The 26,324-nt window shown below is 41.9% G+C and overlaps 1 protein-coding gene across 1 annotated transcript; it reads right to left on the reverse strand.

The window, feature by feature from the left end:
- Nucleotides 1-1,663: 1,663 nt before the first annotated feature.
- On the reverse strand, nucleotides 1,664-25,369 carry ECRG4 (ECRG4 augurin precursor). The gene is made up of 5 exons (XM_072133062.1): nucleotides 25,219-25,369; nucleotides 6,789-6,904; nucleotides 4,815-4,862; nucleotides 2,669-2,826; nucleotides 1,664-2,114 (listed from the first exon to the last, which is right to left on the reverse strand). The coding sequence occupies exons 1-5, from the start codon at nucleotides 25,338-25,340 to the stop codon at nucleotides 1,953-1,955; spliced, it is 606 nt and encodes a 201-aa protein (XP_071989163.1). The 5' UTR covers nucleotides 25,341-25,369; the 3' UTR covers nucleotides 1,664-1,952.
- Nucleotides 25,370-26,324: the final 955 nt, after the last annotated feature.

Below are 26,324 nucleotides of genomic sequence, written 5' to 3' on the forward strand. Positions count from 1 at the left end.
TGTGAAGAGGCCCTCTTCAAGCATATGTGGTGCATATGGCAGCAAACCCCCACTGCTAGTAGCCGTGGGTATTAACTCTACCGATGCTGCCGGCATTTAAAATACAGTAGAGCGTGGGCGAACGTCATCGAGGGCGGCGATCAGTTGCAATGACGGACCCGAGGCTCTTTGGTTTCTGCAGTTTCACCAGTGGCTCATTGTAATGAAAACTGTGCAAAAATGCCATACACTGCAATACAGTAGCAGCGCCCCTCCCAAGCAGCAGTCGCAGTGCGCCCCCTAGCAGTCAGTGCCCTCCAAAGCAGCAGTCACTGTCTGCTACACCCTCCCCAGCAGCAGTCACAAGAAACTCACCCCCCCCCCCCCCTCCCATCATCACTTCAAAGCTGGCGCATGAAGTAAGAAGATGGCTGCTGGCGTGCTGTGCTATACATTAAGTGCTCAAATTTCGTAACATTGGATAGTTTTTAGAAAAATGTTGCATAGGTTTATTTTCAGATTCTGGATCTGATGTGTAAATATCCTATCGTTTTTGCACACATTTAGATTTTTGCCAATTACAGTCCATCTTTCGTTGTGCCATTGGATCTTTTCAATCCGATATGTATCACACGAGAGATTCCACCGTCCTGAACTTTTTGTAAGAATCTGCATAACAGATGTGTGCCCTACACATAATAGAATAGCTACAAGTAACAATACAAAATAGAGCTACAAATACCATGTAAGGCCCGCATATACGTCCCCATAGACGACGGTGCCGCGCGTGTTTGCCCGGCTGGTGAATGCACCCTAACAAATAGTCAATGACTGGAGAAAAACCAAGTGATTTACCCACCAGCTATTGCTCAGCTAGAGTGAGGAGGGATTTCAGAGACCACCACAGCACCCACCCTAACCTACGTTTTGCCATTGCTTTCTCAGGCGGAGAACGCCTGATGCTTTTGGTAGTAAGTATGTGGATTTCTGCAATCCTTGCACAGTTTCTCAAGATAGACATGCCAGAAATGTTTCAGGCCATTATCCCTGCTCCCATTGGGCGACATTTAATATATATGTATGTTGAAAATATGGTAGAGGTTTACCACCTGTCACCAGATTTTACCCCCTCAGGTAGAGTATGAACTGTCCTTTCTAGAATGACACATTTTTTTGGTGACCAGGAAAATCTCCTTTTCTCAGCTGCTCTAATTCGTTAACGGAAGTGTGAATGTAGCCTAAGGGAGATTTATCAGTGCTTCTACGCCAAACACAATTTCTTGAGAACTGCAGACTACTCCATGTGACCATGGAGGGGATGTGAAGGGGGCATGGCAGCTGTCAGAATGGGCCGCACTGTGCACTTCAAATATTCAGGCCTAAATGTTTGCAGGCTGCACCTGGTATAGTCTTGTCTACCAGCAGAGAATTGGCGGCAGATACATCAGGACGTCTAAGCCTCCACATAGATCTGCCATGGGGGTGGGGCTTCATCATACACCAGAGCACAATAAATCTCCCCTTGTTTCTCTAACATAAACTGTATTCGGCATGTGGTATATCTGCATGATCCGGCCCATACTAAAGTGTACAATGTTGCCGTTTTTCGTTTAGATTCCTGCTATGGTATCTTGGTAAAACTTCATAGCTACATTTATTGCTACTTCAAAGGAAACACAACATCTTTACATCCAAACCTTTAATTATAATGGAAATTTAGAGTAGAAAGCACCATTTGTCATTGTGCGTCAAAACTATGAACTATTCTTTATGCTGATAACTTGCATAACAGGTACTTAGCTCTGCTAAAAGTGACCATACACAAATATGTTATGCAACAAGACTAAAATAGAACAACAAACTGGTCACTTACATGGATCATTGCTGTTCTGTTTAACCCCACAGGTTTAATACTAAAGAATGCATTATTGCCTATAAGACTGTGAAAGCTTCACTGGTTTCTATTTTCAGGTTTAATAATCATCGTAATTCACTGCAGCTCCGTGTCTGAATGTATGTGGATTGCGTGGTCCAATTGGTGCATCCTCATCATAGTGGTGGTGGTAAAAACCTCCATAGTATTCACTTCCTGCTCGGCGTTGATTCATCCAGTAGTCTGCATCGTCTTCAAATTTCTGTATTAAAAATAAAGTTTCTCAAATAACTTACATTATGAAAAAATGTTATAGCATGATGAGTATCCTGGTTACTAAAGTTATGACTATTCTTGATATGCCCAATGGGATGGGGTTCACACAAATTTTTTTGCTATTTGTGGCAAGGCGTTTACCATCACTATTGGTCTTTGTTGTTATAGAGGTGCTGCAAGGCTAACATCAAGTCAACTGCAAGCACCTACCACCGTTCCCTGACCTTGGTGAAATTTGGGGGAGGCCAGTGTTAAGCTGAAGCAGATGCCATCTGTCAAGCAGTTTCCCCACTGCAACCTCTATATCAATAGATACCTACAGGTGTATCCAAATCTACTCCAGTTATGAGAAGGCAGAGTATTAGTGTGGCACCGCAACTAACTTGCACAGAAGTAAGCCGTGGTAGAATTTCTAGGCTAATCTGTATCCCTGATTCCAGTTTAGTAATAATTACATACTGTTCTGAGAGAAGTCATCAATATGAATGTAAAGGATTGGGATTTTAAGCTATAAGACTGCAGAGATGTAAAAACACTTACCGTTTCATCAAATCCCATATAGAGGAAATGTTGGTACCACTGCTGCACCTCTGGGCGACTCCTATCCCAGAGCTGACGCTTTGATCTTTTCAGTGAATTCAGAAATTCATTGGCTTTATTCCCCTCTACAGATACCACTGTTTTTGCAGGTTCATTGGCTGTTTACAACCAATTACAAAAAAAAAGAAATTTAAATGAAAATCTTACATGAAGAGTTTGTGTGCAATTCATTTCCAAATTCCTGAATATTTATGTGGTCATTAACTTTCAACAAAATTTGCATAAATCAGAAGAATAAGTGAGCACAAGAAACTTTGCAATATATAGAAAAAGGGCCTAACTCTTCACTCACTTTGGTCCCTCTCATGCCCCCTCCAGTCTTTCCTAATCTGTTTTTCACTGTAAAAGCTCGACTGAATTCAGTCTTGCTAGCAAGATGAATAAAAGCTCAATTTATTAATGCCCAGAAAAATTGTGACACACTGGACTTAGTAAGGTGAGGTAAGCTTCAGGAAATTGGCTACTGTCTGGTAACATTCTACTTCTTAAAGGGAACCTCTCACCACATTTTTCTCAAATACAGCTAGTGGCAGGTACCCATAGAACCCTAGTAATTATCTGACCCCTTATTTCAGCTAAAAATTGTTCCTCTCCCATATATTCATCTTTATAATTGTACCTGGTATCTAAGGATGTCTATAGCGATTTGAGGTGGGCGTTGCCTCCTCAGGCTGAATCCAGCAGCTCCTCCCCATGCTTTGTCTGCATGCAGCAGTAATGTCACGTGACCAGGGTGACATCATCACATGTCCTTTAGCCTTGAAACATTAGCAAACTGTACTGGAGATGAGTAAGAAGTTCATGCAGGCATGCACTGATTTTTTTATGTGGTCAGATATGTGCGTGTGGTACAGTTTTCTAATGTTAAGATGCTAAAGGACCTGTGATTATGTCACCCTGGTCACATGACATTAGGCCATGCACCTCAACTCACTCTCTAGATCACTAGATACCATGCAAGTTTATAATTCTGATTTTATGGGGATCTTAGGGAAACAATTTTTAGCTAAAAGAAGATGGCTCTATAGGAACCTGTCACTAACTGTATTTGTGAAAAATGTGTTGACAGGTTCCCTTTAAACCAGGGGTCAGGAACCTTTTTGGCTGATAGAGCCATGAACGCCACACATTTTAAAATGTTATTCCAAGAGAGCCGTACCATATGCCCCCCAGTAGATTGGTAGTCCCAGCGTCACAGGTGCCCCTGCGATCTACGTCTCGATCGCAGGCACACCCGTGCCCCTCTCCGTGGCGGCGTCCCTTTCCGAGCTCACTCAACTCACCATTTTTGGGCTCCAGTAGGCGAGTGCCGGTGCTTGCATATTTAAAGGGATAGTGCGCCGCTGATTGGTGCTGCCCACAGCACATACTCCCAGTAGATAGGTAGCCACAGCACATACTCCCAGTAGATAGGTAGCCACAGCACATACTCCCAGTAGATAGGTAGCCACAGCACATACTCCCAGTAGATAGGTAGCCACAGCACATACTCCCAGTAGATAGGTAGGCACAGCACATACTCCCAGTAGATAGGTAGCCACAGCACATACTCCCAGTAGATAGGTAGCCACAGCACATACCCCCAGTAGATAGGTAGGCACAGCACATACTCCCAGTAGATAGGTAGGCACAGCAAAAAAAAAAAAAAAAAAGAATATTCACTTCCCAGCGCTCCCTGCAGCCAGCTCCTCATCGCTCCCATGCTCTTCTCTTTGACCCAGTCTTAGATGATGGAGGCGATGGCACCTGGGTCATACAAAGGACGTAGGCAGCAGAAACATTGCTGCCTGTGATCAGTCTAAGAGACACACAGCAGCCATCACTATTTATTAGAGATCTGTCGGAGAGCCAGATGCAGCCAACAAAAGAGCCACATCTGGCTCCCGAGCCATAGGTTCCCTACCCCTGCTTTAAACAATTGTCTCCCTTTATGACTGAAAATGTTAACTTTGATTAGAAAAAACAGCACCACACAACACAATGATAAAAGATGCTCCAGAATACCTTTTCCTTGGAAAGAAAATAAAGAAAATGTAAAAAGAAAATATGTAAATAAAGTGGTAATAATCTCAAAATTTTGACTCACCTTCTCTTTTCTGAAGCATCATCCGAAGTTTGTTTCCACTTGATATATCTAAAACATATGTCAATTATTGATTATTTACCATTAATTGTTTTTAAGCCTAGAATACTGCCTAAATTGTAACATAATTTTGCACATTTGTGACAAAAAAGGAAGCATGGAGCTAAGATGAAAAAGACCCGTCTTAGAAGAAGGGCATAGATTGAAATGCTAAGTTATGCATAACTTTTGGCATAAGACAGCCACTCAAGAAGTGGTGTAAACTTTTAGACAATCTAATTCTATAGGGGAGAATAAACCAAGGCTTGTGCGCCGGAAAATGGCGTGAGGCCATGAAAAAGTCACAATTCCTAAAATACGGCCAGAAATTGCAACACTTATCTTAGGCTTCCCTTTTTTTGCCTCTTATACATGTATACCAAGGTGTGCCATGTCAGAGTTTTTCAATGTTGTGCTTATTATAAAAAGGTTGCAGAAATCCTTATCCTTTTTAGTGACCACTTCCATTTGAGAACATGCTGCTTGAAACCTCGAGTTACTGTTGATCATTTATGTGATGGTGAACAGCATGATGAGGAGGACTGTTTGCATACCATTTCTAATTAAATCACAAAAGTTATTGGGGGATTCATAGATTAAACGCCTATTGTTCATTTTGTCATAAAGCTTCTTGTTACAAAACAGCAAGTTGTGCAAAAATAATCAAACAATTTGTGTTGTTTTGTCTTTTGCGGACTCCTATTTGAAATTGGCAGGAAAAGTCACAGACTGGAAAAGGGGGTGATTGTATGATTTATTTACAATAAATAAACAATGTATTGTTTTGCATCTTTTGTTCCACTGATACTTACAATTAGCCAAACTGTGGATAAGTATATACTACATTTCAAATGGTACAGGAAAAAAGAAATCAAGTATGATAAAGCAGGGAGAATCGAGGCACCATGGCTTTGTTATCCATGGCCAATTATGCTAATGAGCATTACAAGGGCCCATCTGTGCTGTAGCTTCACAGACTGTCATACTGTCTACCCTCCCCCTGATCCCTCAGCCCTTTGTCTCTTTCTCTGCCTGTGTGCTCCTTGCACACTGTAACAGCCTGTGAAGCTGCAGCACGGGGCTTTGGTAACACCCCCAGATGATGATAGAAGAGGACCTCTATTTAGATTTTTTTTTAGAAGGTTTTAGTTAACAAGTTACTTAGTGGCTGCTAACATTGACTTGACTGTTCTCCATGGCTTTCAATGTTCTTGTTGTGATACTATATAACACTATTGCATATTCAAGTATAAGATCTGATAGATCAAGTTTTGACACCAAAACCCAGATTAGTATGTATATATTTTTGATATAAGTTCCCTCTATCTTAGCCTATGATAGATTCCTTTATCTGGTACAAATACATAAACTCCAGTGAAGTTTATGTTCTGTTAGCTTTCAGCTACAATCAGCTATTGGTCTAATGACATAGTGCTTCTATGTAGTTAATGTAACCTAGAAAATGTCTCACTTTGCTCAGAAATTGCATAAAAACATAGATAAAAGCTATTAAAAAGGTGCTATATATGGCTGGCAAGCCTCTGTCATCAGTAAGAAATGCCAAGATGTTCCGTATGCCACAGATGCATCACAAATATATGACTGTCAAAGAAACAATGAATTATGTTTTGTCTTAGCAGGTCAATTATGATTGAAGAGGCATAGTCCCAAGTATTACTGTATGATATATGACGCATACACATATAAATACCATTTTTATATTACTGTATTCCACAATGACGGCATAATGTGGATCCTGGAAAACTATTTTTTTATATATTACTAAATACGTGTCTGGTCCTGTTATATGTAAATATTTATAAAATAATGCATAACATTACTATTTACACTTTTCACCATAAGCAACAAACCAACCATTACAGAAATGGAGGATTGTGCCTTAAATGTCTCTATGCTTAGGAAAGCTTCCATACTCACCCGGGCATACAAGTACCATGACAAGAAGTACCAAGACCAGACATGATAGTCTAAGGCGTTGTCGTAAGAAGGAAAGAAGTCCCATCTTGCAGGTAAAGAAACCAGTTATCCCTGACCTAGAAGAACACGAGAAGAAAAAGTTTATTAACCTTCCTATTCCAGTAAAACTTTATTAAGGAGGTGGGAATGAAGGGAGGGAGCAGAATTGAATAATCTTTTCAGCAGTGACCTCTTTTCGTGAAGGGTTACTTCAGGCCATTTCTAATGAATGCCAGCAGTAACAAACATGACATGGAGATGGAAACACATCTCCTGGAGCTGTGTTTCTTGGACATGTATACAGGGCATCACTTTGTATTTTGACAGATATCATGTCTATACAGTTTCTCCAGAATGTAGAATGTAATGCAGAAACATAGTGCAATCTAATGAACTAGAAATGATAATAAAGGGCAGTTTCTGCTGTATGAGTGCTTTGTGCCCACTTGGTGAAGACTATTGTGGTAATATCATGATTGCTTAGAAATCCTTTCTCTATAAATGCTTGTGTCATCAAACCACATATTAGCATAATTATGTAATACATTTAAGAAAAGAGTTATTCAAAGAAGTTCTCACACACCTAAATGTCTTAAGACCCATTGATGAAAAAAAAGTCTTTGTGCTTTTAGTCAGTGATTTAGTGACTAAATTAATAATTTTAAAGGGAACATGTCACCAGTTTTTTAGCCATTTTTAGCTGGTGACAGGTTCCCACAGATACAGTATTGTATTTCCTACACATGTTTTTAAAATAGCTCTGCATTATACTGTTATTGAAATAATGGATCTCAAACGTTACCCAGGCTCCTGCCAGATTGTAGAGCTGAGTCCCAGGGTTAGGTGCATTTCAAATCATAATGTGTGGCGGGGGATTCGGAATCTTGCAAGGACCCAGGTAAAGTTTGAGATTGATTATTTCAATAATGATATTAAGCAGAGGTATTAAAAAAAATAATTTGTGGTAAATATAATACTGTATCTGTGGGAACTTGTCACCAGCTAAAAATGACACTCTGATGACAGGAAGCCTGAAAAAGGTTATATGATCAGAATATACAAGACAAGTAGTGAGGAGCCAAGCAGTGATACTTCGAAAGGTTGAAAAAATAGATAGGATGTCAACATAATGGGGCTCATTTACTAAGGGCTTTGTGCCACACTTTTGTTGAAATATGCAAGTTCTTATAGGGTGAAACGTCTTGCACAGGTATTTAAGAAGTGTTTGCGCAGCTATTGTGTCGCATGCAACCCCTTTGTGGGGCTGATGCGCTGGCTACCACGCAACATAAATTAGGGGCTGTGCTGTTGGTTGGTCTGACTGATTCAGACCAAGCGCCGTATTTAACATGCAAATTGTGTTGCACACTGTATGTTAAAGGTGCACCACAAAAAAGATGGCTCCTGGACCAGATGGGTTGCACCCCAGAGTTCTTAAAGACCTCAGTTCTGTTATTTCTGTACCACTGTCTAAAATTTTCGGAGATTCCCTAATGACTGGTACGGTGCCAAGTGACTGGTGTCAATATTTAAAAATGGCTTTAGAATTTTGCCAGGCAATTACAGCCCTGTAAGCTTAACTGCAATTGTGGGAAAATATTGGAAGGGTTACTAAAAGACTATATACAGTGGTGGCCAAAAGTATTGGCACCCCCTGCAATTCTGTCAGATAATACTTATTTTCTTCCTTGCAAATGATTGCATTCACAAATTCTTTAGTATTAATATCTTCATTTATTATGCTTGCAATGAAAAAACACAAAAGGGAATGAAAAAAAGTCAATTCATTGATCATTTAAAAAAACCTCCAAAAATGGGCCGGACAAAAGTATTGGCACCCTCAGCCTAATACTTGGCAGCACAAACTTTAGACAAAATTATTGCAAACAACCGCTTCCGGTAACCATCAATGAGTTTCTCACAAGGCTCTGCTGGAATTTTAGACCGTTCTTCTTTGGCAAACTGCTCCAGGTCCCTGAGATTTGAAGGCGCCTTCTCCAAACTGCCATTGTGAGATCTCTCCACAGGTGTTCTATGGGATTCAGGTCTGGACTCATTGCTGCCACTTTAGAAGTCTCCAGTGCTTTCTCTCAAACCATTTTCTAGTGCTTTTTGAAATGTGTTTTGGGTCATTGTTCTGCAGGAAGACCCATGACCTCTGAGGGACCCCAGCTTTATCACACTGGGCCCTACATTATGCTGTAAAATTTGTTGGTAGTCTTCAGACTTCATGATGCCATGTACACGGTCAAGCAGGCAAAGCAACCCCAAAACATCAGGGAACCTCTGCCATGTTTGACTGTAGGGACTGTGTTCTTTTCTTTAAAGGCCTCTTTTTTTTCCCTGTAAACTCTAGTTGATGCATTTTCCCGAAAAGCTCTGCTTTTGTCTCATCTGACCAGAGAACATTCTCCCAAAACGTTTTAGTCTTTCTCAGGTAAGTTTTGGCAAACTCCAGCCTGGATTTTTTATGTTTCTGTGTAAGAAGTGGAGTATTCCTGGGTATCCTACCATACAGTCCCTTTTCATTCAGAATCCGACGGATACTATGGGCTGACACTGTTGTACCCTCAGACTGCAGGGCAGCTTGAACTTGTTTGGATGTTAGTGGAGGTTCTTTATCCACCATCAGCACAATCTTGCGTTGAAATCTCTCGTCAATTTTTCTTTTCCGTCCATATCTAGGGAGGTTAGCCACAGTGCCATGGGCTTTACACTTCTTCATCTAGGGAGATGCCACAGTGCCATGGGCTTTAAACCTCTTGTAGACACAGGAACATTCAGGTCTTTGGACTTGTAGCTCTGAGATTGCTCATGCTTCATCACAATTTTGATTCTCAAGTCCTCAGTTCTTTGTTCTTCTTTCTTTTCTCCAAGCTCAATTTGGGACACACAAGGACACAGGGCAGAGGACGAATCAACTTTAATCTATTTCAACTGGCTCGAAGTGTGATTTAGTTATTGCCACCACTTGTTAGGTGCCACAGGTAAGTTACAGGTGCTGTTAATTACACAAATTAGAGAAGCATCACATGATTTTTCAAACAGTGCCAATACTTTTGTCCACCTCCTTTATTATGTTTGGTGTAGAATTATATCCAATTTGGCTTTTTGACAATTCTTTTGGGGGTTTTCCATTGAAGACAAATTAAATAAAAATAATAATACCAGAGAATTTCTAATTGCAATCATTTTTTGGAAAAAAACTGAGTATTATCTGACAAAATTTCAGGGGTGCCAATACTTTTGTCCATCACTGTACAATGCCCAAATTGACCATCTTTGAGCATTCATCACACAAACAATTATATTAAACACAATTGAAAATTTTTACGAACTTAAAATGTGTTCATATGACAACTACAGGTCTTTTAACAAAAAACCCTCACACAGCTACACCAAAAAAAAGAGTTATGGTTTCATTATGGTTTCACTATGCAAATGAGGGTTATTTGAAGAAAAAAAAACATTTGTATCACTGTATGCGTATTAAACCAGAGAAAAGTTCTTATGTTATTTAGAGTCCTCAATAAATGTAGAAAATATTTATTGTTTTGAACGTATTGTTCAGAAAGGGTTAATGAAGGGTTATTAAAAGTTCATCAGTATGAAACCCAAAATTCTGCTATTAAAAACTACATTTTGTCGCAAAAAAAAAAAAAAAGACCTCAATCAGCTATAGTGACCTTGTAGAAAGCATTGACGAAAAAACAGAGAAATGGCCTGTCCATTAAAGGAAATATACCATCAAAATCAAGCATGGATAAAATTACTCATAGATCCAGGCACTGTGACTGTCGTAAATGTCTTATATTTGTTATCCATGGCCTCCTTACTTACAAAATCAAAGAGAGCCTCGGGTAAATACTTAAATTAGCATAATTTAAAATATTACTTTAGAAGGAAGGAGGCCATGGATAACAAATATAAAAAGATTACCGGTCACGGTCCATGGATCTATGAGTGGATCATATTCATCATGCTTGATTCATCTTTTCTTTAAAGTGGAGAAATAAACGGTTAAAGATCTTTGTACTTTACAACACAATACGATAGATTTTATTAATCCGCTGGTTTGGGGAAATTGTTTTGTAACAGTGATCTAGGCATAGTAAACAATAGACAAGACACAGGATAAATACTAATAATAATAATAAAGTGACATACAACATCTAGAGGAGGGGAAGGGTACTAGTGCTGGGTGCAAATTATGAAATATAGTAACTGGTGGTATCCGCTGTTAATGTTACTGTGTTGCTGGAGAATCGTTGAGGACAGAGGGTGGTATTTGTTTAGTAACAATGCCTTGAATTTGGCATCTTTCTTCCTATATTGTGCTGAATGGACGCAGTGGCTCCTAGTGCTATGTGCCTTCTTTATGATCTTGGCCAATTTGTTTTTGTCTCTTTCGTTTATAGTATCTCCCAGGTAGATAATGGTGTAGCATACGATGCTGGATTTTGTGGCTCCTCCATGTGCTTCCTGGTGTTGGTGGCCACGCCCCCTGCAGCCTGTATGTATATGAGATACTCTTATACACATGACTGACACCCTGTATAATGATGTGACACTCCTGGTGCTGGCTCCTCCATGTGCTTCCTGGTGCAGGCGCCCCCTGCAGCCTGTCTGTGTATGAGATCCCCCTATACACATGACAGTCTGTACAATGAAGTGATACTCCTGGTGCTGGCTCCTCTATGTGCTACCTGGTTCTGGCGGCCACACCCCTGCAACCTGTGTGTGTATGAGATACTCCTATACACATGACTGACAGCCTGTATAATGATGTGATGTATAATGGTGTAATGACTCCTCCATGTGTTTCCTGGTGCTGGTGCCCCCTGCAACCTGTGTGTGTATGAGGTACTCCTATACACATGACTGACAGCCTAGATGTAAGGTAGTGGTGATAGGACTAGTGACAGAGACTTGATGACAGGTGTCCTTTAATGTACCCTGTAACACTATCTACCCACTTATCAATGTCCTCGGCCTTGAAAATGCTCCAATTGGTTGAATAGAGGCATACCCTTAGTTCCTAGATTTTGTCATTGGACCATCTTGGTATATTATTCCTTATTCCAGCTGCTGATAAACTGATTTGCCTATTACTGTGTTGTGAACTGACCTACCTATTGGCAGCTGAATTTCAACGTTGTAAACATCCTCAGTATTAGCAAATACCAAATCTAGAATCTTATACTCATTACTGGCAGTATTCACTTTATACACATGTGAAATAGTTTGCACTGAAAAGAACGTGCAAAGTCAGACAAAAAATGTGGTGATGGGGAAGGGCCAATAAATGTGGGCCCCTGTGTATTATTCCTGTACTGTGATATCACTGTATTATCTCTGTATTTGGAAATCAGTGTGTGTATTCACTCTGTACTGTGACATCACTGTGTTTATTATCTGTGTACTATAATGTCACTGTGGAATCCAATGATTACTAGTTACGTCCAGGGGTTTCATATAACTATAAAAGAGAGCATTCAAATTCAAAGTATTGACTACATGTAGGATGTTGCTCTGCTTAAGGAATCTTTTCTTTTGGAAGGGAAATACAATGAATGAATCTTAATTCTGAAGAATTAAGAGTTTTTGTGTATCTGTGTTCGTTCATACTTTTTACTTCATATCAAAGTCATTTCTGATTTCTAAATGTGCAGTTTTAATCTGTTAAATATGCAAAACATTTTGGACTCTCGGATCCCCACTATCTCTTTGAAAATAGTCAATGCAGAATTCATTGCTCAGCAATTGCTCACAAGTCTGTTGTCTAAGATAAGAAACGGTAGAAATTTTTTACCTATTGTTGTCATTTATCTTTCTACAAATGTAACTGTAATTCTATGTATGTTAACATAAATCAAATTATGTTATCTCTGCAGTCATCAAGATGTTACCATTTACTATACTGCCTGTATACTTACCTGAGAGTGGAATAAGGAGCTTATAATTAAAGAGAGGGGTTCTGCTAATTCCAAAATGTCCCTATGTGTTAAAGTAAAGACTAATCTATGTGACTGTTCACTGAATAGACTAGGTTTCTGGGATTGAGCTGGTGATGCTAGTGGTGCCCGCAAAATTTAAAGAAATCTAAGGATATTGCGGCATTGGGATAAGATGAACCATATAACACTAATCCTTAATCCCAAAAAGACCGTGACTTGACTTTCGGTCTGGATACATGGGCTTATATTTGATCTGTCCTGTCATTGGCTAGCACAATAGGATGACGATCACTGTAGGCGGTACCCTGTAAGTATTTAAACTGACAACACATGCAGGATCCCTGCCAGTGCCTTATCAAAATGCTGCCAGTCATGCTGCTGGTTTCACTCCTTGATGAGCCATAATAAGATGGTGAAACGCGTAGGAGTTGCAGTGTGGATAGGGCAAGCATGTTATGTCTAATATGGGGAGCAGTGATAGGGTGAGACAGGAATAGGGACTTTAGGCTATTGACTCAGATGTGTGGAGGAAATTTGAAAATATAGACTTGAGTGGTGGAAAGGCACTTGCTCAAGTGGGGAGTTGTCTCTATGAGCCCACACATTGTTCTACACCAGATCGCTACACCCTGCACTGATTTATCCACAGTGGATCACCTTAGATAAAGCTGCCATTATATACATCAATTGATATGTAGCCAGCTGTGGATTCTTGTGACAGTTTATAAAGGTGGACTGACTGACAAAATAAACTTGATCTTTGTTCTCCAATATAAACATAATAAAAATAAGGCAAATTATTTTTATGAGCAGAACTTTCTGACACTAATACATTACAACTGATACATGGAAATGGTGAAACCTAATTGTTGTAGTCAATCCCATATTTTTTAAAGAGTGAAAATAAAAGTGATGTTTTATTTCTCTTATTTATAGTCCCTACACCTGATTTATCTTGTAATTAACACTGATAGAGGTGTCTTTTTGAGGTGATCTACACAAATGCATTCACCTTATATTGAATTGTTAACCTATGTAAATGTGTTTAACAATCTAACTGCCTCTGCTTTAATTTAATTTACACTTTTTTAGGCATTCTACATATTTGAAAAAGAAAAAGGTAATGAATAATTTGTCTGTTTCCTAGACAAATTGAAATTGTTCAAAACAGTTAAACAATAAGTGGTATCTAAATAATGCCCCAATCTGCAACTTCTTCTTTACCCCATCACTTGATCAGTCACATGCTTCTGACATCACTTCAGATGCTTTGAGGTTACAGTCTGGCAGGCCAGGTGAGAGAGAGTGAGCACTGCGGAGACTCTGCGCTCTCTAAGAACAGGTGAAATGCTTTGTTAGCACTTCCCCCCACCTCCAGTGTGACAGTCTGGTAGGGTCTGGCAGTACTGGATCCTCCTGACATTCGTACCATAAGATGCAGACGTTTAGACGTTTTTTAGTAGGACTTTTCCTTAATGAAAAGTGCTTCTTATAATCTGAAAACACTGTATTTCATTTTATGGGTCAGAGAGTGATCTATGTGCCCCTCAAAATTTTATCTATATAAAATGGGCATGGATCAAGGTGACCTATTATAATTAAAATAACAATAACACAATAACTCTACTGCTCTGCTGCCTAATCTACCCTCCCATACTGATTGTGAGCGCTCACAGCCATGGTCCTCGGTCCATTTGTTTAATGATCACTGTAGTTTTTTAATGTACAGCACCATGGAATTAATGGTGCTCTATAAATGAATAATAATAATACCTACTAGGAAAAAGATGTTAGAGAGATCGAAGGGTGTTAGGAGCCAGTGGAGATAACATCAGATATAGATGCCCTTTTCTTTCACCCTTGTCCCTAATATGTTGCATGGACTCTTCTAGTCCTGACATAGGATTTGCCCATGACGTGCAGAGTCACCTATTTTGTGGCAGTTTCTGTTTTGGGAAACTTTGCATTAATCAATGGTGCAGAAAGTGTTCATACAAAGTAACATTATTTGTGACCACAGTATGACATAAAGTTACATTTAAAGAGAACCCGTCATGCAAAATAACCCCCCTAAACTAAATATATTTTCATAAACTGCCATTAGAAAGCATTGCCTCTATCCCTTCATTGTCCCTCTACATGCCTGTAAACCTAAGCTATGAGGTCCTAAAGCTGTATGCAAATGACCTGTGAAATGTCCAATGAAGCATTAGCATATTCAAGCTGTCCACTCTATTCATGAGTGGGAGGCACAGCCACACCCCCAGTGCATGACTGACAGCCTGTATAATGATGTGAGGCTGTATAATGATGTGCTTCCTGGTGCTGGTGGCCACGCCCCCTGCAGCCTGTGTGTGTGTATAGGAGAGGTACAGCAGCTCCAGGCAGCCATGTTACAGCAGAACATGTCAGATTCATGTGTAGCTGATGTCTGTGTCTCTCACCTGTATATTAGGAGGATGCAGCATGTCAGCAGACACAGCACACACACTAGCCATGCTTTACTATACATTACACACAGACATGAGCAGGGGGAGGAGAGGGGAGGGGTAACAGGGGTGACATCACTGCCTCTGACCATGTGACCAGCCTCATTTACATGATAAAAATATGTGATTTTACAATGAATAATGTATGAAATAACTAGATAAAAGCTGGGATGGGATCCTTGTGAGCTGCTCCAACAGGTAGTAGTGACAGGACTAGTGACACAGACCTGATGACTGGTGTCCTTTAAGCAATTGCACTGCTTTTTTTTGTTATTCCAGAGAAAACATTTAGACAAATAAAGCCTGGTAATATTTCATTTGAGAACTTGCTTCCAGTGCTGTTTTTATTACTTGATAAAATTTATCTTGAAGAGGTTCTCACATTAATCACATTTTTGGCATGTGTGCATGGGGACAATATATAAGGTTATTTATCAATTTATATCAATATACAACAAAAGTTCTGCTTCACTTTCTCAAAAAGCAAAGTTAAGCCCTGGATGAAAAATGTCTTTTACCTCAGTCAGACATTCCGGGCTGGATACGGGGTGTCTTATGATCTCCAGGACTCTTTGATAGCATTCATGGATAGTTAGGATCACATGACCCTCCATCTCTGACCAGGTGATGGACAGGAATTTCTGGCTGATGCATTTCTGAACCATGGGTTTCATATTGGTAAGTTACCTAATATCTTGCCCCCCACACACTTTCACACACATTACAGAAAACATAAAGTGAAGTGGCCAACCCCTTTAATTAGAAACAATAAAAATAGTTGAAACTCTGAAACTTTACAAACATATTCTTAATTTTAATGTTAAATGTATTACACAATTGCATTTTGGTAATAATCATTAACAAGCCTATCATTAATATACTTCTTTATTATATTATGCTAAATGAGAGTGGATATGTTTATATATGCACAGTTTGCAGACATTAGACTCATTTCTAACATTAACACTTTCGTTGTAACTATCTTATTGTGGATGGCGTCCTACATTCACAGTGCCTTCCTTGCGGCAATGCTTGAATATCCAAGTTATGCCTCTTTTGGGGGAAAATCTTTTATTAATAGCCCCATTATATTGCTGTTCATGTGACCCATGAAAGAAGAGTTGCAATTTTAAATTGCCAAAAATAAAAACATTGTGACAGCATTTAGAATCATGTGTAGTGTGAGACACTGAAGGGGTTAACTGTGGATGGGCGGTATGTTTCCCCTAGGTTTTGCTTCTATGCAAGGCCTTAGTGCTGAGGTGGGTTTGTCCAGCACCTTGGACACAGGTGATGGGAACAGCCTAATTAGCCTGGATAAAATGACTCAGCAGAGTTGAGTGGGTTGTCTCTCTGTGGAAGGAGGCTGAGAGGACACAGCCCTGACCTGTGTGTCTGGAGCAGCCACGTGATCTTTGTTTAGTGTGAGTTAGTGGACTATTTGTATAGTTAGCACCCTGACGGGTAGGTTTTTTTTGTTTGTTTATTCAAATACCTGAATGTAAAGGCTGGTTTATTTTTGCTGCAATAAACGCAGGCGAGACCTGTTTGGACTGTACCCTGGTGTCACTGTCTTGAACTGCATCCCAGCACCCCGCTACCACGGTCTCTACTGGGCCAAATCCCCACATATGGTGGAGGATGCGGGCAGTTCAAAAAGACACACACCTGAAAGGCTTGCTACATCCGGCAACATTGCATGGCCTGGGTGAAAGCAGCAGGCAAAGTGCAGGATAAAGCCAAGATGGAGGACTTTATTAAATACCTGCAGGAGGAGGCCAGAGCTAATCGGCAGCAGCAGCAGGAAGAGTCCCAGGCTAATCGGCAGCTGCAGCAAGCCATGCTCCAGCAGCAGGAGGAGAGGTCCCGCCAGCAGCAAGCCATGTTCCAGCAGCAGGAGGAGAGGTCCCGCCAGCAGCAAGCCATGCTCCAGCAACAGCAGGAAGAGTCCCGAGCCATGTTCCAGCTGATGATGGAGAAGTTTTCTGGCATGATGGCAGCACCGCAAGCGACGACTACTGAGGGGTTCCATACTGGTCTGCAAGGGTACCCGGTTGTCCAGCATTCCGCATGGGCTGCAGTACAAAAGGCTTTACAAAAAATGGTGACGACCGACGACGTGGAGGCGTATCTCACTGTGTTCGAGCGAGTAGCTGAGCGAGAGGAGTTACCGGCTGAGCAGTGGGCAGATGTCCTGGCACCGTTCCTGACCGGCGAGTCGCAGAAGGCTTACTACGACCTGAGTGAAACGGAGGCCCGTAAGTACCCCCAGCTAAAGGCGGAGATTCTGGCTCGTCTTGGGGTCACCGTTCAAGTTCGCTCCAGCCGGGTCCACCAGTGGGCTTACTCAGAAAAATTACCCCCACGCTCCCAAATGCATGACCTGATCCATCTTGTCCGGAAGTGGCTACAACCAGAGGACTGCACCCCCGCACAGATGGTAGAGAGAGTGGTCCTCGACAAATTCACCCGTTCTCTGCCCTCTCGGCTCCAGCGGTGGGTTGGACAGGCCGGTCCCACAAAAGCTGAGGAGCTTGTGTCCCTAGTAGAGAGGTATCGGGCTACGGAGGACCTGCTACTTACCTCTCCGACACGAAGCAGTGCCAGTGACAGGGTCACCAAACCAGCTGGTAAGACTGCTACTGCGGAAAAGGGGAGACATGTCAGGTTGGGAGGGGGTTCATTGGGGGGCGTGGATACCCAGAAACCCAGTGAGGCTCGTGACAGAGGTCATGGCCGCATCCAGTGCTGGCGGTGCCATGAAATGGGCCATATTGCTGCCAACTGTCCACTGTCAGTGGAGCCAATGGACTGCAACCAGACCCGGCTAGTGTCACTGTTTGCCCGGCCAGTTCTGGCGGCTGAGTCAGTCACGGATGCAGAACCCCAAGTATGCATGGTCACAATCGGTGGTCACACAGTGGAAGCCTTGCTAGACTCAGGAAGTCTGGTCACCCTGGTGCGGGGAACTTTGGTTGATCCTGGACTATACAGTGGGCGGAGAGTGGGAGTGTTGTGTATACATGGGGACACTCGCGAATATCCCACTGCTGTCATCAACCTACATACCCCTTGTGGTACTGTTACCCATGAAGTGGGGGTGGTGGGGACCCTGTTTCATGAGGCTATTATCGGCAGAGACTTACCGGTGTTTTGGGACCTCTGGAGACGAAGACCCACCTCAGGTGCTGTTGCAGATAATGGACATCAGGTATGTCCGGCCTTGGCCCCTGAACCCTTTGAGGCCGATGTACCCACACCAGCAGTAGGGGTGACCCCATGTGATGAATTCTCTCCCCTAGAGGTCCTAGCTGGTGAGGTCGAGGGCCACGAGGAGGTGGCCGACATGCTGGACCTTGAGATTTCCCGTGAAAATTTTGGGGCTGCACAGCTACAGGACCCTACCTTGGTTAAAGCACGGGAGAATGTTAAGGTGATAAATGGGGTACTCCAAATACCAGGGGCTGATAAAATATACCCCCGAATGGTGATTATTGGGGAACTGTTGTACAGGGTCGACCAGATACGGGGTGAGGAGGTTGAGCAACTTGTAGTACCCCAATCTCACCATAGGCTGGTGCTAGAGTTGGCACACAAACATGTGCTGGGAGGGCACTTAGGTGCTGAGAAGACCCGAGAAAGGATCCTGCAGAGATTTTTCTGGCCCGGGGTGTGGGAGGAGGTAAACCGGTATTGTAGCTCCTGCCCTGAGTGTCAACTTACTGCCCCGGTCTCCCACTTCAGGAGTCCTTTGGTCCCGCTACCGATCATAGAAGTGCCCTTTGAACGGATTGCAATGGATCTGGTTGGCCCCATAGTCAAATCCTCCAGGGGGCACCAATACATCCTAGTTATCCTGGACTACGCTACGCGGTATCCCGAGGCGATTCCATTAAGGAACACCTCCTCCAAAAATATTGCTAGGGAGCTGTTCCAGGTGTTCTCACGCACAGGCCTCCCCAAGGAAATCTTGACTGACCAGGGTACCCCATTCATGTCTAGGGTAATGAAGGAGATGTGCAAGTTACTACAGGTAAAACAGCTCCGCACCTCTGTGTATCATCCTCAGACAGATGGCCTGGTCGAGAGGTTTAATAAGACCTTGAAGGGGATGCTTAAGAGGGTGGTCAGCAAAGATGGGAAGGACTGGGATTGTTTGTTGCCCTATTTGATGTTTGCCATACGTGAAGTTCCCCAGTCCTCCACGGGTTTCTCACCCTTTGAGCTGTTATATGGCCGTTCCCCACGTGGGCTTTTGGATGTAGCCAAGGAGACCTGGGAGCAGGAGAGGACCCCCCACCGTAGTGTGATAGAACACGTCTCCCTTATGCAGGACCGCATAGCGGCGGTAATGCCCCTTGTAAAGGAGCACATGACAAGGGCACAAGAGGCCCAGTCTAGGGTCTACAATAGGTCAGCCAGACTCAGGACCTTTAACCCAGGCGACAGAGTGCTAGTTCTGGTGCCCACCGTGGAGAGCAAGTTCTTGGCCAAATGGCAAGGGCCATATGAGGTCATGGAGAGAGTGGGGAAGGTAACCTACAGGGTATCTCAGCCGGGGAGGAGGAAACCCGAACAGATATACCACGTGAACCTCCTAAAGCCATGGAGGGAAAGAGAGTCCCTGATGGCCATGGGAGTAGAGAAGGCGTCTGTCTCCAAGAAGGGGACACCGGAGGTAGGTGTACCCGAAGCCAAGGTGCCTGAAGTACGGATCTCGGAGTCCCTCTCCAGGGCCCAGATTCAGGAAGCGAAGGAGTTTGTGCTCCGAAATATGGAGGTGTTCTCTAAGTTACCGGGACGTACTTCAGTCATCAAGCATGACATCATAACCGAACCCCACATCCGGGTACACCAAAAACCTTACCGGGTCCCTGAAGCGCGCCGGCTTGCCATATCCGAAGAAGTCAGGCAGATGTTAGACCTGGGGGTTATCGAGGAGTCTAAAAGTGACTGGTCGAGTCCTATTGTGTTGATTCCCAAACCTGATGGTTCCCTACGGTTCTGCAATGATTTTAGGAAGTTGAACGAGGTGTCCAAATTTGATTCCTATCCCATGCCCAGGGTTGACGAGTTGATAGAACGACTTGGACAGGCTAGGTTCTTCTCCACCCTTGACCTGACGAAAGGGTATTGGCAGGTACCCCTGACTGACAGGGCTAAAGAGAAGACCGCTTTTGTTACCCCTGATGGGCTTTTTCAGTACGTGGTACTCCCCTTTGGGCTACATGGGGCTCCCGCCACATTCCAGAGGTTAATGGATCTCGTGCTAAAACCTCACCGGAGTTATGCCTCGGCCTACTTAGATGACATCATAGTCTATAGTAACGACTGGGAGAGTCATCTAGCCAAAGTACAAGCAGTGGTAGACTCCCTGAGGGCAGCAGGGCTGACAGCGAACCCCCAAAAGTGTGCACTGGGTCTGGAAGAGGCCCGTTACCTGGGGTACCGTATTGGGCGAGGTGTCATCAAACCCCAAGTAAATAAAGTAGAGGCGATCCAGCAGTGGCCACGACCTTTGAGCAAGAAGCAAGTGAGGGCTTTTCTGGGCATAGTGGGCTATTATCGCCAATTTATCCCCGATTTTGCGACAATAGCGGCACCCCTGACTGACCTGACTATGGGTAGCAGGGCGGTGATGGTAAAGTGGAGTGAAGAGGCTGAGGGGGCGTTTCAGCGACTTAAGACGGTTTTGTGTGAGGGACCGATACTGATCACCCCTAACTTCACCAAGACCTTTATTGTGCAGACTGACGCTTCTGACGTGGGCTTGGGGGCTGTCCTGTCCCAAGTAGTGGAGGGTGAGGAACATCCTGTAACATTCCTGAGCCGCAAGCTCACACCTCCTGAAAAGAACTATAGTATAGTTGAGAGGGAGTGCTTAGCGATCAAATGGGCTCTGGAATCCCTGAGGTATTATCTGGTAGGGCGGCAGTTTACACTAGTGACCGATCACTCTCCCCTCACCTGGATGAGTCAGGCCAAGGAGAGGAACGCCAGGGTCACAAGGTGGTTCCTAATGCTCCAGAATTTTAAATTCACGGTGGAACATCGAGCAGGAAAGCTGCATGGGAATGCCGATGCCCTATCCCGTACCCACTGTCTGATGGCCAAAAATGTTCGTCCCCACAGGGTCAAACAGAGGGGGAGGGTATGTGAGACACTGAAGGGGTTAACTGTGGATGGGCGGTATGTTTCCCCTAGGTTTTGCTTCTATGCAAGGCCTTAGTGCTGAGGTGGGTTTGTCCAGCACCTTGGACACAGGTGATGGGAACAGCCTAATTAGCCTGGATAAAATGACTCAGCAGAGTTGAGTGGGTTGTCTCTCTGTGGAAGGAGGCTGAGAGGACACAGCCCTGACCTGTGTGTCTGGAGCAGCCACGTGATCTTTGTTTAGTGTGAGTTAGTGGACTATTTGTATAGTTAGCACCCTGACGGGTAGGTTTTTTTTGTTTGTTTATTCAAATACCTGAATGTAAAGGCTGGTTTATTTTTGCTGCAATAAACGCAGGCGAGACCTGTTTGGACTGTACCCTGGTGTCACTGTCTTGAACTGCATCCCAGCACCCCGCTACCACGGTCTCTACTGGGCCAAATCCCCACAGTAGTTATTGGATCATTGATGGATCACGTAAATTAATGGTAAGAGCTGTATGTGACCCTGATGACAACCACATCAATAGATTACATAGTTACATACAGTAGTTACATTCTTACTCAAATCTTAGAATAATATACCAGGTAACATATTTGATAAGAACTCTTGATTTTACCTTTTAATATAAAATGATATTGACTCCAGTTTTTCCCTAATCTGTCTTTTCTTCTACCCAACCAATTCTCCTTCTCATCCCAGCAACCCATTTTTTTATGGCTCATTTTATGGACACAGTAAAATATAGTTCATGCAGATGGTAATACCTTCAGCATTTTTTCACATGTGTGTCATTCTCTATCTATATGACAGATCCTTGCTAAGTATTTCTGCAGAAACGTGCAAGCCAGCCAGATACAATATTCTTAAAACACTTTGTCCATGTGGCAAAAGATCTAGAAGCATTGCATTTAATTAACATAAAATGAGCAATTACTTTTGGTTACCACTTACTGCTATGAATTTTATCTGTTATAGAATAATCCAATTTATTCATATAACCTTGGACTTCCATGTAATTCTTCAGCTTACATTATATTTGAAAGAATGGAGGTTTGAAAGAATTTAAAAGAACTGAGGTATTCATCAACATTACTAAGCTTACATGAATTATTTCTTAAAGGAGTCAGATAAATATAGAACAGGCTAATTAGCATAATTATAAAAGTTGGTCATGGACAACAAATATAAGAAGATACCACAGTCACGGTTCCTGGATCTATGAGTAAGTGCCCCTGGTTTATCATGATGGATAATAGATTTTTTTAAATGCACCATTATGACATAGAAAGGTTGCTTGGCCCCCCCCTACATGAGCTACAGCATAGTGCAACTCGTATGATCTTTTTTTTTGGATGACCTAGTCTGTTAGGTGCTCCATATCACATTTCATGCACAAATTTAGGCTACATACACATGACTGTGTGCTCACTGGGGTCCTCACTCCTCACTCCCCCCCCCCCCTCTTCATTGAAACACAAGTGGCCAAATTAGAGTTCATCAGGAAATCAAATGTATGACCATCAGGTGCGTAACTACAGAAGTAGCAGCCAGAAACTGCTATGGGGCCTGCAGTCTCAGGGGGCCCAGTTATCCAACCTGACACTATAGAATGGAAGATGTGCACCATTATATGCATATTATGCTGTACATTATACAGCATAATATGTATATAGCATATATGTGATATATATTATGTATGTGTGTGTGTATTTGTGATGTATATGCTGTATGTGTATATGGTGTATGGTGTGTATATACAACATACTATATGGCAGTGTATGTGTGTGTATATATGTAATGTATATATGATGTGTGTGTATGTATGTATATGTGTAGGAGTGTATAAAAGTGTGTGTATGAGAAAAACTTTATGTTTATAGATATATAAACATGTGTGTATATATGAGTGTAATATGTTAAATTTTAAGTTGGAAAGAGGCCCCATTCAGAAGTCTGCTAAGGGGCCCTGCCTCTCCTAGTTATTCCCCTACGGACCTTATTTTCCATTGAAAAAACATTGTGGTATGGCCAGGAAAACTCACTCAATGTGGTCATTCACTTATACTGGCAGATGGAGACTGCCTTTTTGCCTCCATCTTCAGTTATAACATTGCAGGGAACACTGGATAGAAAAATGTAGCAAGCTACGTTTTTCCATCCTGCTTCTTGCTGGAGAGTGCAGTATACACTCAGTGGAGGCTAATGCAACTTTATTGCTTCCTCCCCTGGCCTCCACTAATTCCCCACACCCCACACGGAAGACCTAATGGACGTCGTCAACAGTCATTGACTTGCCAATGTTTACTCCTCCTCCCATTTTCAGGGAGAGAGTCAAACCAAAGGACGTATTCCACTGTATGACCATACAATGGGATACTTTCTAGCCCTTTGTAAAGATACATTGGGAATCTGCCTAACCTATCCTTACAACAGAGGGCTAAAAAGAAGGTATAAACAAAGTCTTAGTGGTTGGAAGGTTGGACATTCACTTAAATAACTGTTATCATGAAGGCAGAGAGAGCCATGAAATGCTAATTAGAGGATAGGTATCTTCTCTTTGAGCCCTAATAACATCCTGGTAGATTCAGATTCAGTCTGTAAGTAGGTTATAAGATAAGAGTTCACTGCTTCTGAGTTATTGGAACAGCTTGAGAGAGCCTCAAATGAGTGATAGTTCCAGCCCAGCGTGAGGAGAGAACATTGTCAGACAGAAAGTGACACAGCCCCATAGGCAGTAATGGGTCCAGTAGAGCTGAATCAGCAAGGACCTAAGTGAACAATAACCAGAGGGACATGCAAGAGATAACCAGAAAGAACAGGGTGATAGAGCGGCTATATATATTAGGTTTATCAATATGAGCAGAGCTCAGAAGTAGTATAGAACTCCTTAATGCGTAATATGTATATAACTAACATGACCCAACTTGACTCATACTTTAACCCATAGGGCAGTCTGAAGAAGAAAGGTTGTAGACTGTAACAATATGACAAATCACCCTATCCATCACATATGATGCTCCCTACCCTGAGGACAGTATCTATACATTCTTCTCAAGATATTAGAATGGAGAAGTGTATTATAAACATCAAAGATATCCAGATTTCATGTATACCGCCATTTACGCCTATGAGCAGCATAGTGTATTACCTGCTATGGTTTCTTCCATCCCATAACTCTCAGGAAAATGATCTCATTTCTGAATAATAAATTCTTCAATTTATTGAAGTTATTTCCTTGACCCTAGGTATGTATTATTCTTTTCTCTTTAGCTCATAAATCTACTACAGTTACAGCATATGTCTCCAACACTCAGGAACCCAATGAGAACAGTCAGATGGGCAATTACATGAAAAGTGGCTTTTAAAATCAGTTAAATTACATATTTCAATATTCATTTTATATTCATTCATATGCCGGCTTTATCATTTCCCATTGACATCCTCTGAGGTTATAATAACTGTTAATAAAATAGCAAATAATTGCAAAAAAGCAAATAAAAAACTAAATTTTACTGACATTGTACCCCATCTAAATGGTAAAAACCAGCACAAAAGTGATATTCAATGTATAAAAGAAAGCAATAAATCACAGAGAAAGTTCTGTCCACTATTTTATGGTCATAGCAGACTCTGCCATGTCAAATAGCTCACTGCCATGCAATATGTAAAAGTCTAACTGAATATTTCATTTCTCAACCTGACAGCCCATGCTGGAATGAGCTTGTGTTTGTTTTCTTAATGTGTTTCCGTCTTCTGGAAAAAAAAAGTAAACTTATTTATTACTTTACCTGTGAAGTGATCTGCTTTCCAAGTGTGTGTCAGAAGACAAGGGAGTCTTGTGTCCTGCGCTGCACAAGGTATTCCTTATATACCCTGTAGCTGTAGGTAGTTGGACAGGAGGTGAACTCATATGAATGGCACTTTCATTTTAAAAAACGAGCTTATGAATACCAGACCTTCTATAAAAAAAATTCTAGGCTGGGGAATCAGGTTTCAGTATTTTCACAAATGCCACATCCTAAACTCTATTACTTGCAGATGTGTAGAGTAACTGTATCGCTCTGTGTCATTTTCAATTTTTCTGTTCAATTCTACATTTTTCTGTCTATGTAGTGTGTATGTAATTTCAATATCAGCAGGGGCATACAGCCATAATTATCATTAATGAAGGAAAAGTAAAGTAAAAGATTTTGTACTTAGATTGATGTTTTCTGTTATATAATGTTTTTATATTCACCATTCATTTTAATAAATCTGTGTTCTGTAGTATCTAATTGTTCCATCTAAGGATCCATCTACATGTTCCAACTGTTGGCTGAAACCATATTTATCCACAATTACCAATATCCACATGATAAGGAAGGTGCATTTGAGGTATTACTGTTCAAAATTGGATGTCACCCAAATAGTGGACAGCAGTTGGGTTGTTATGATCCTTGACAAATCTTTAAAAACCTAAATTGAGTCATTTAAAAATTTTAAATAAATATTAAAGCAAACCTGTCACCAGGAATGTGATTTCTGGCTGGTGAGAGGTTCCAATAGTCGATCCTCTGATTTTAAAAATGCCTTTGTCATCATTCTGAACCATTTCAGTAGTTTATAATAGTTAGATTTTTTTTATGTGGGTAATTCAGGCATCAATGGTCACCCGAATCGCCCACATTACCCAAATTTTGCCACTTGTCTCAGGGCTTGGGCTTCTGCCGCCTGAGGTAAGATTTTAATCTCAACCTCATGGCAGATGCGGCCCTGGCTGAATACTATACCAGGCATGAATGGGATAAGAAAGGGAATGGAATGAGGAAGGGATGTAAGGGAACACAATCTATTACAGTATAACAGTCGATGTTATTTTTATGGGCAGCATTATGGCTTAGTGGTAAGCATTACA

Source organism: Engystomops pustulosus, chromosome 2, assembly GCF_040894005.1.
Source record: "Engystomops pustulosus chromosome 2, aEngPut4.maternal, whole genome shotgun sequence".
NCBI classification, from domain to species: Eukaryota; Metazoa; Chordata; class Amphibia; order Anura; family Leptodactylidae; genus Engystomops; species Engystomops pustulosus.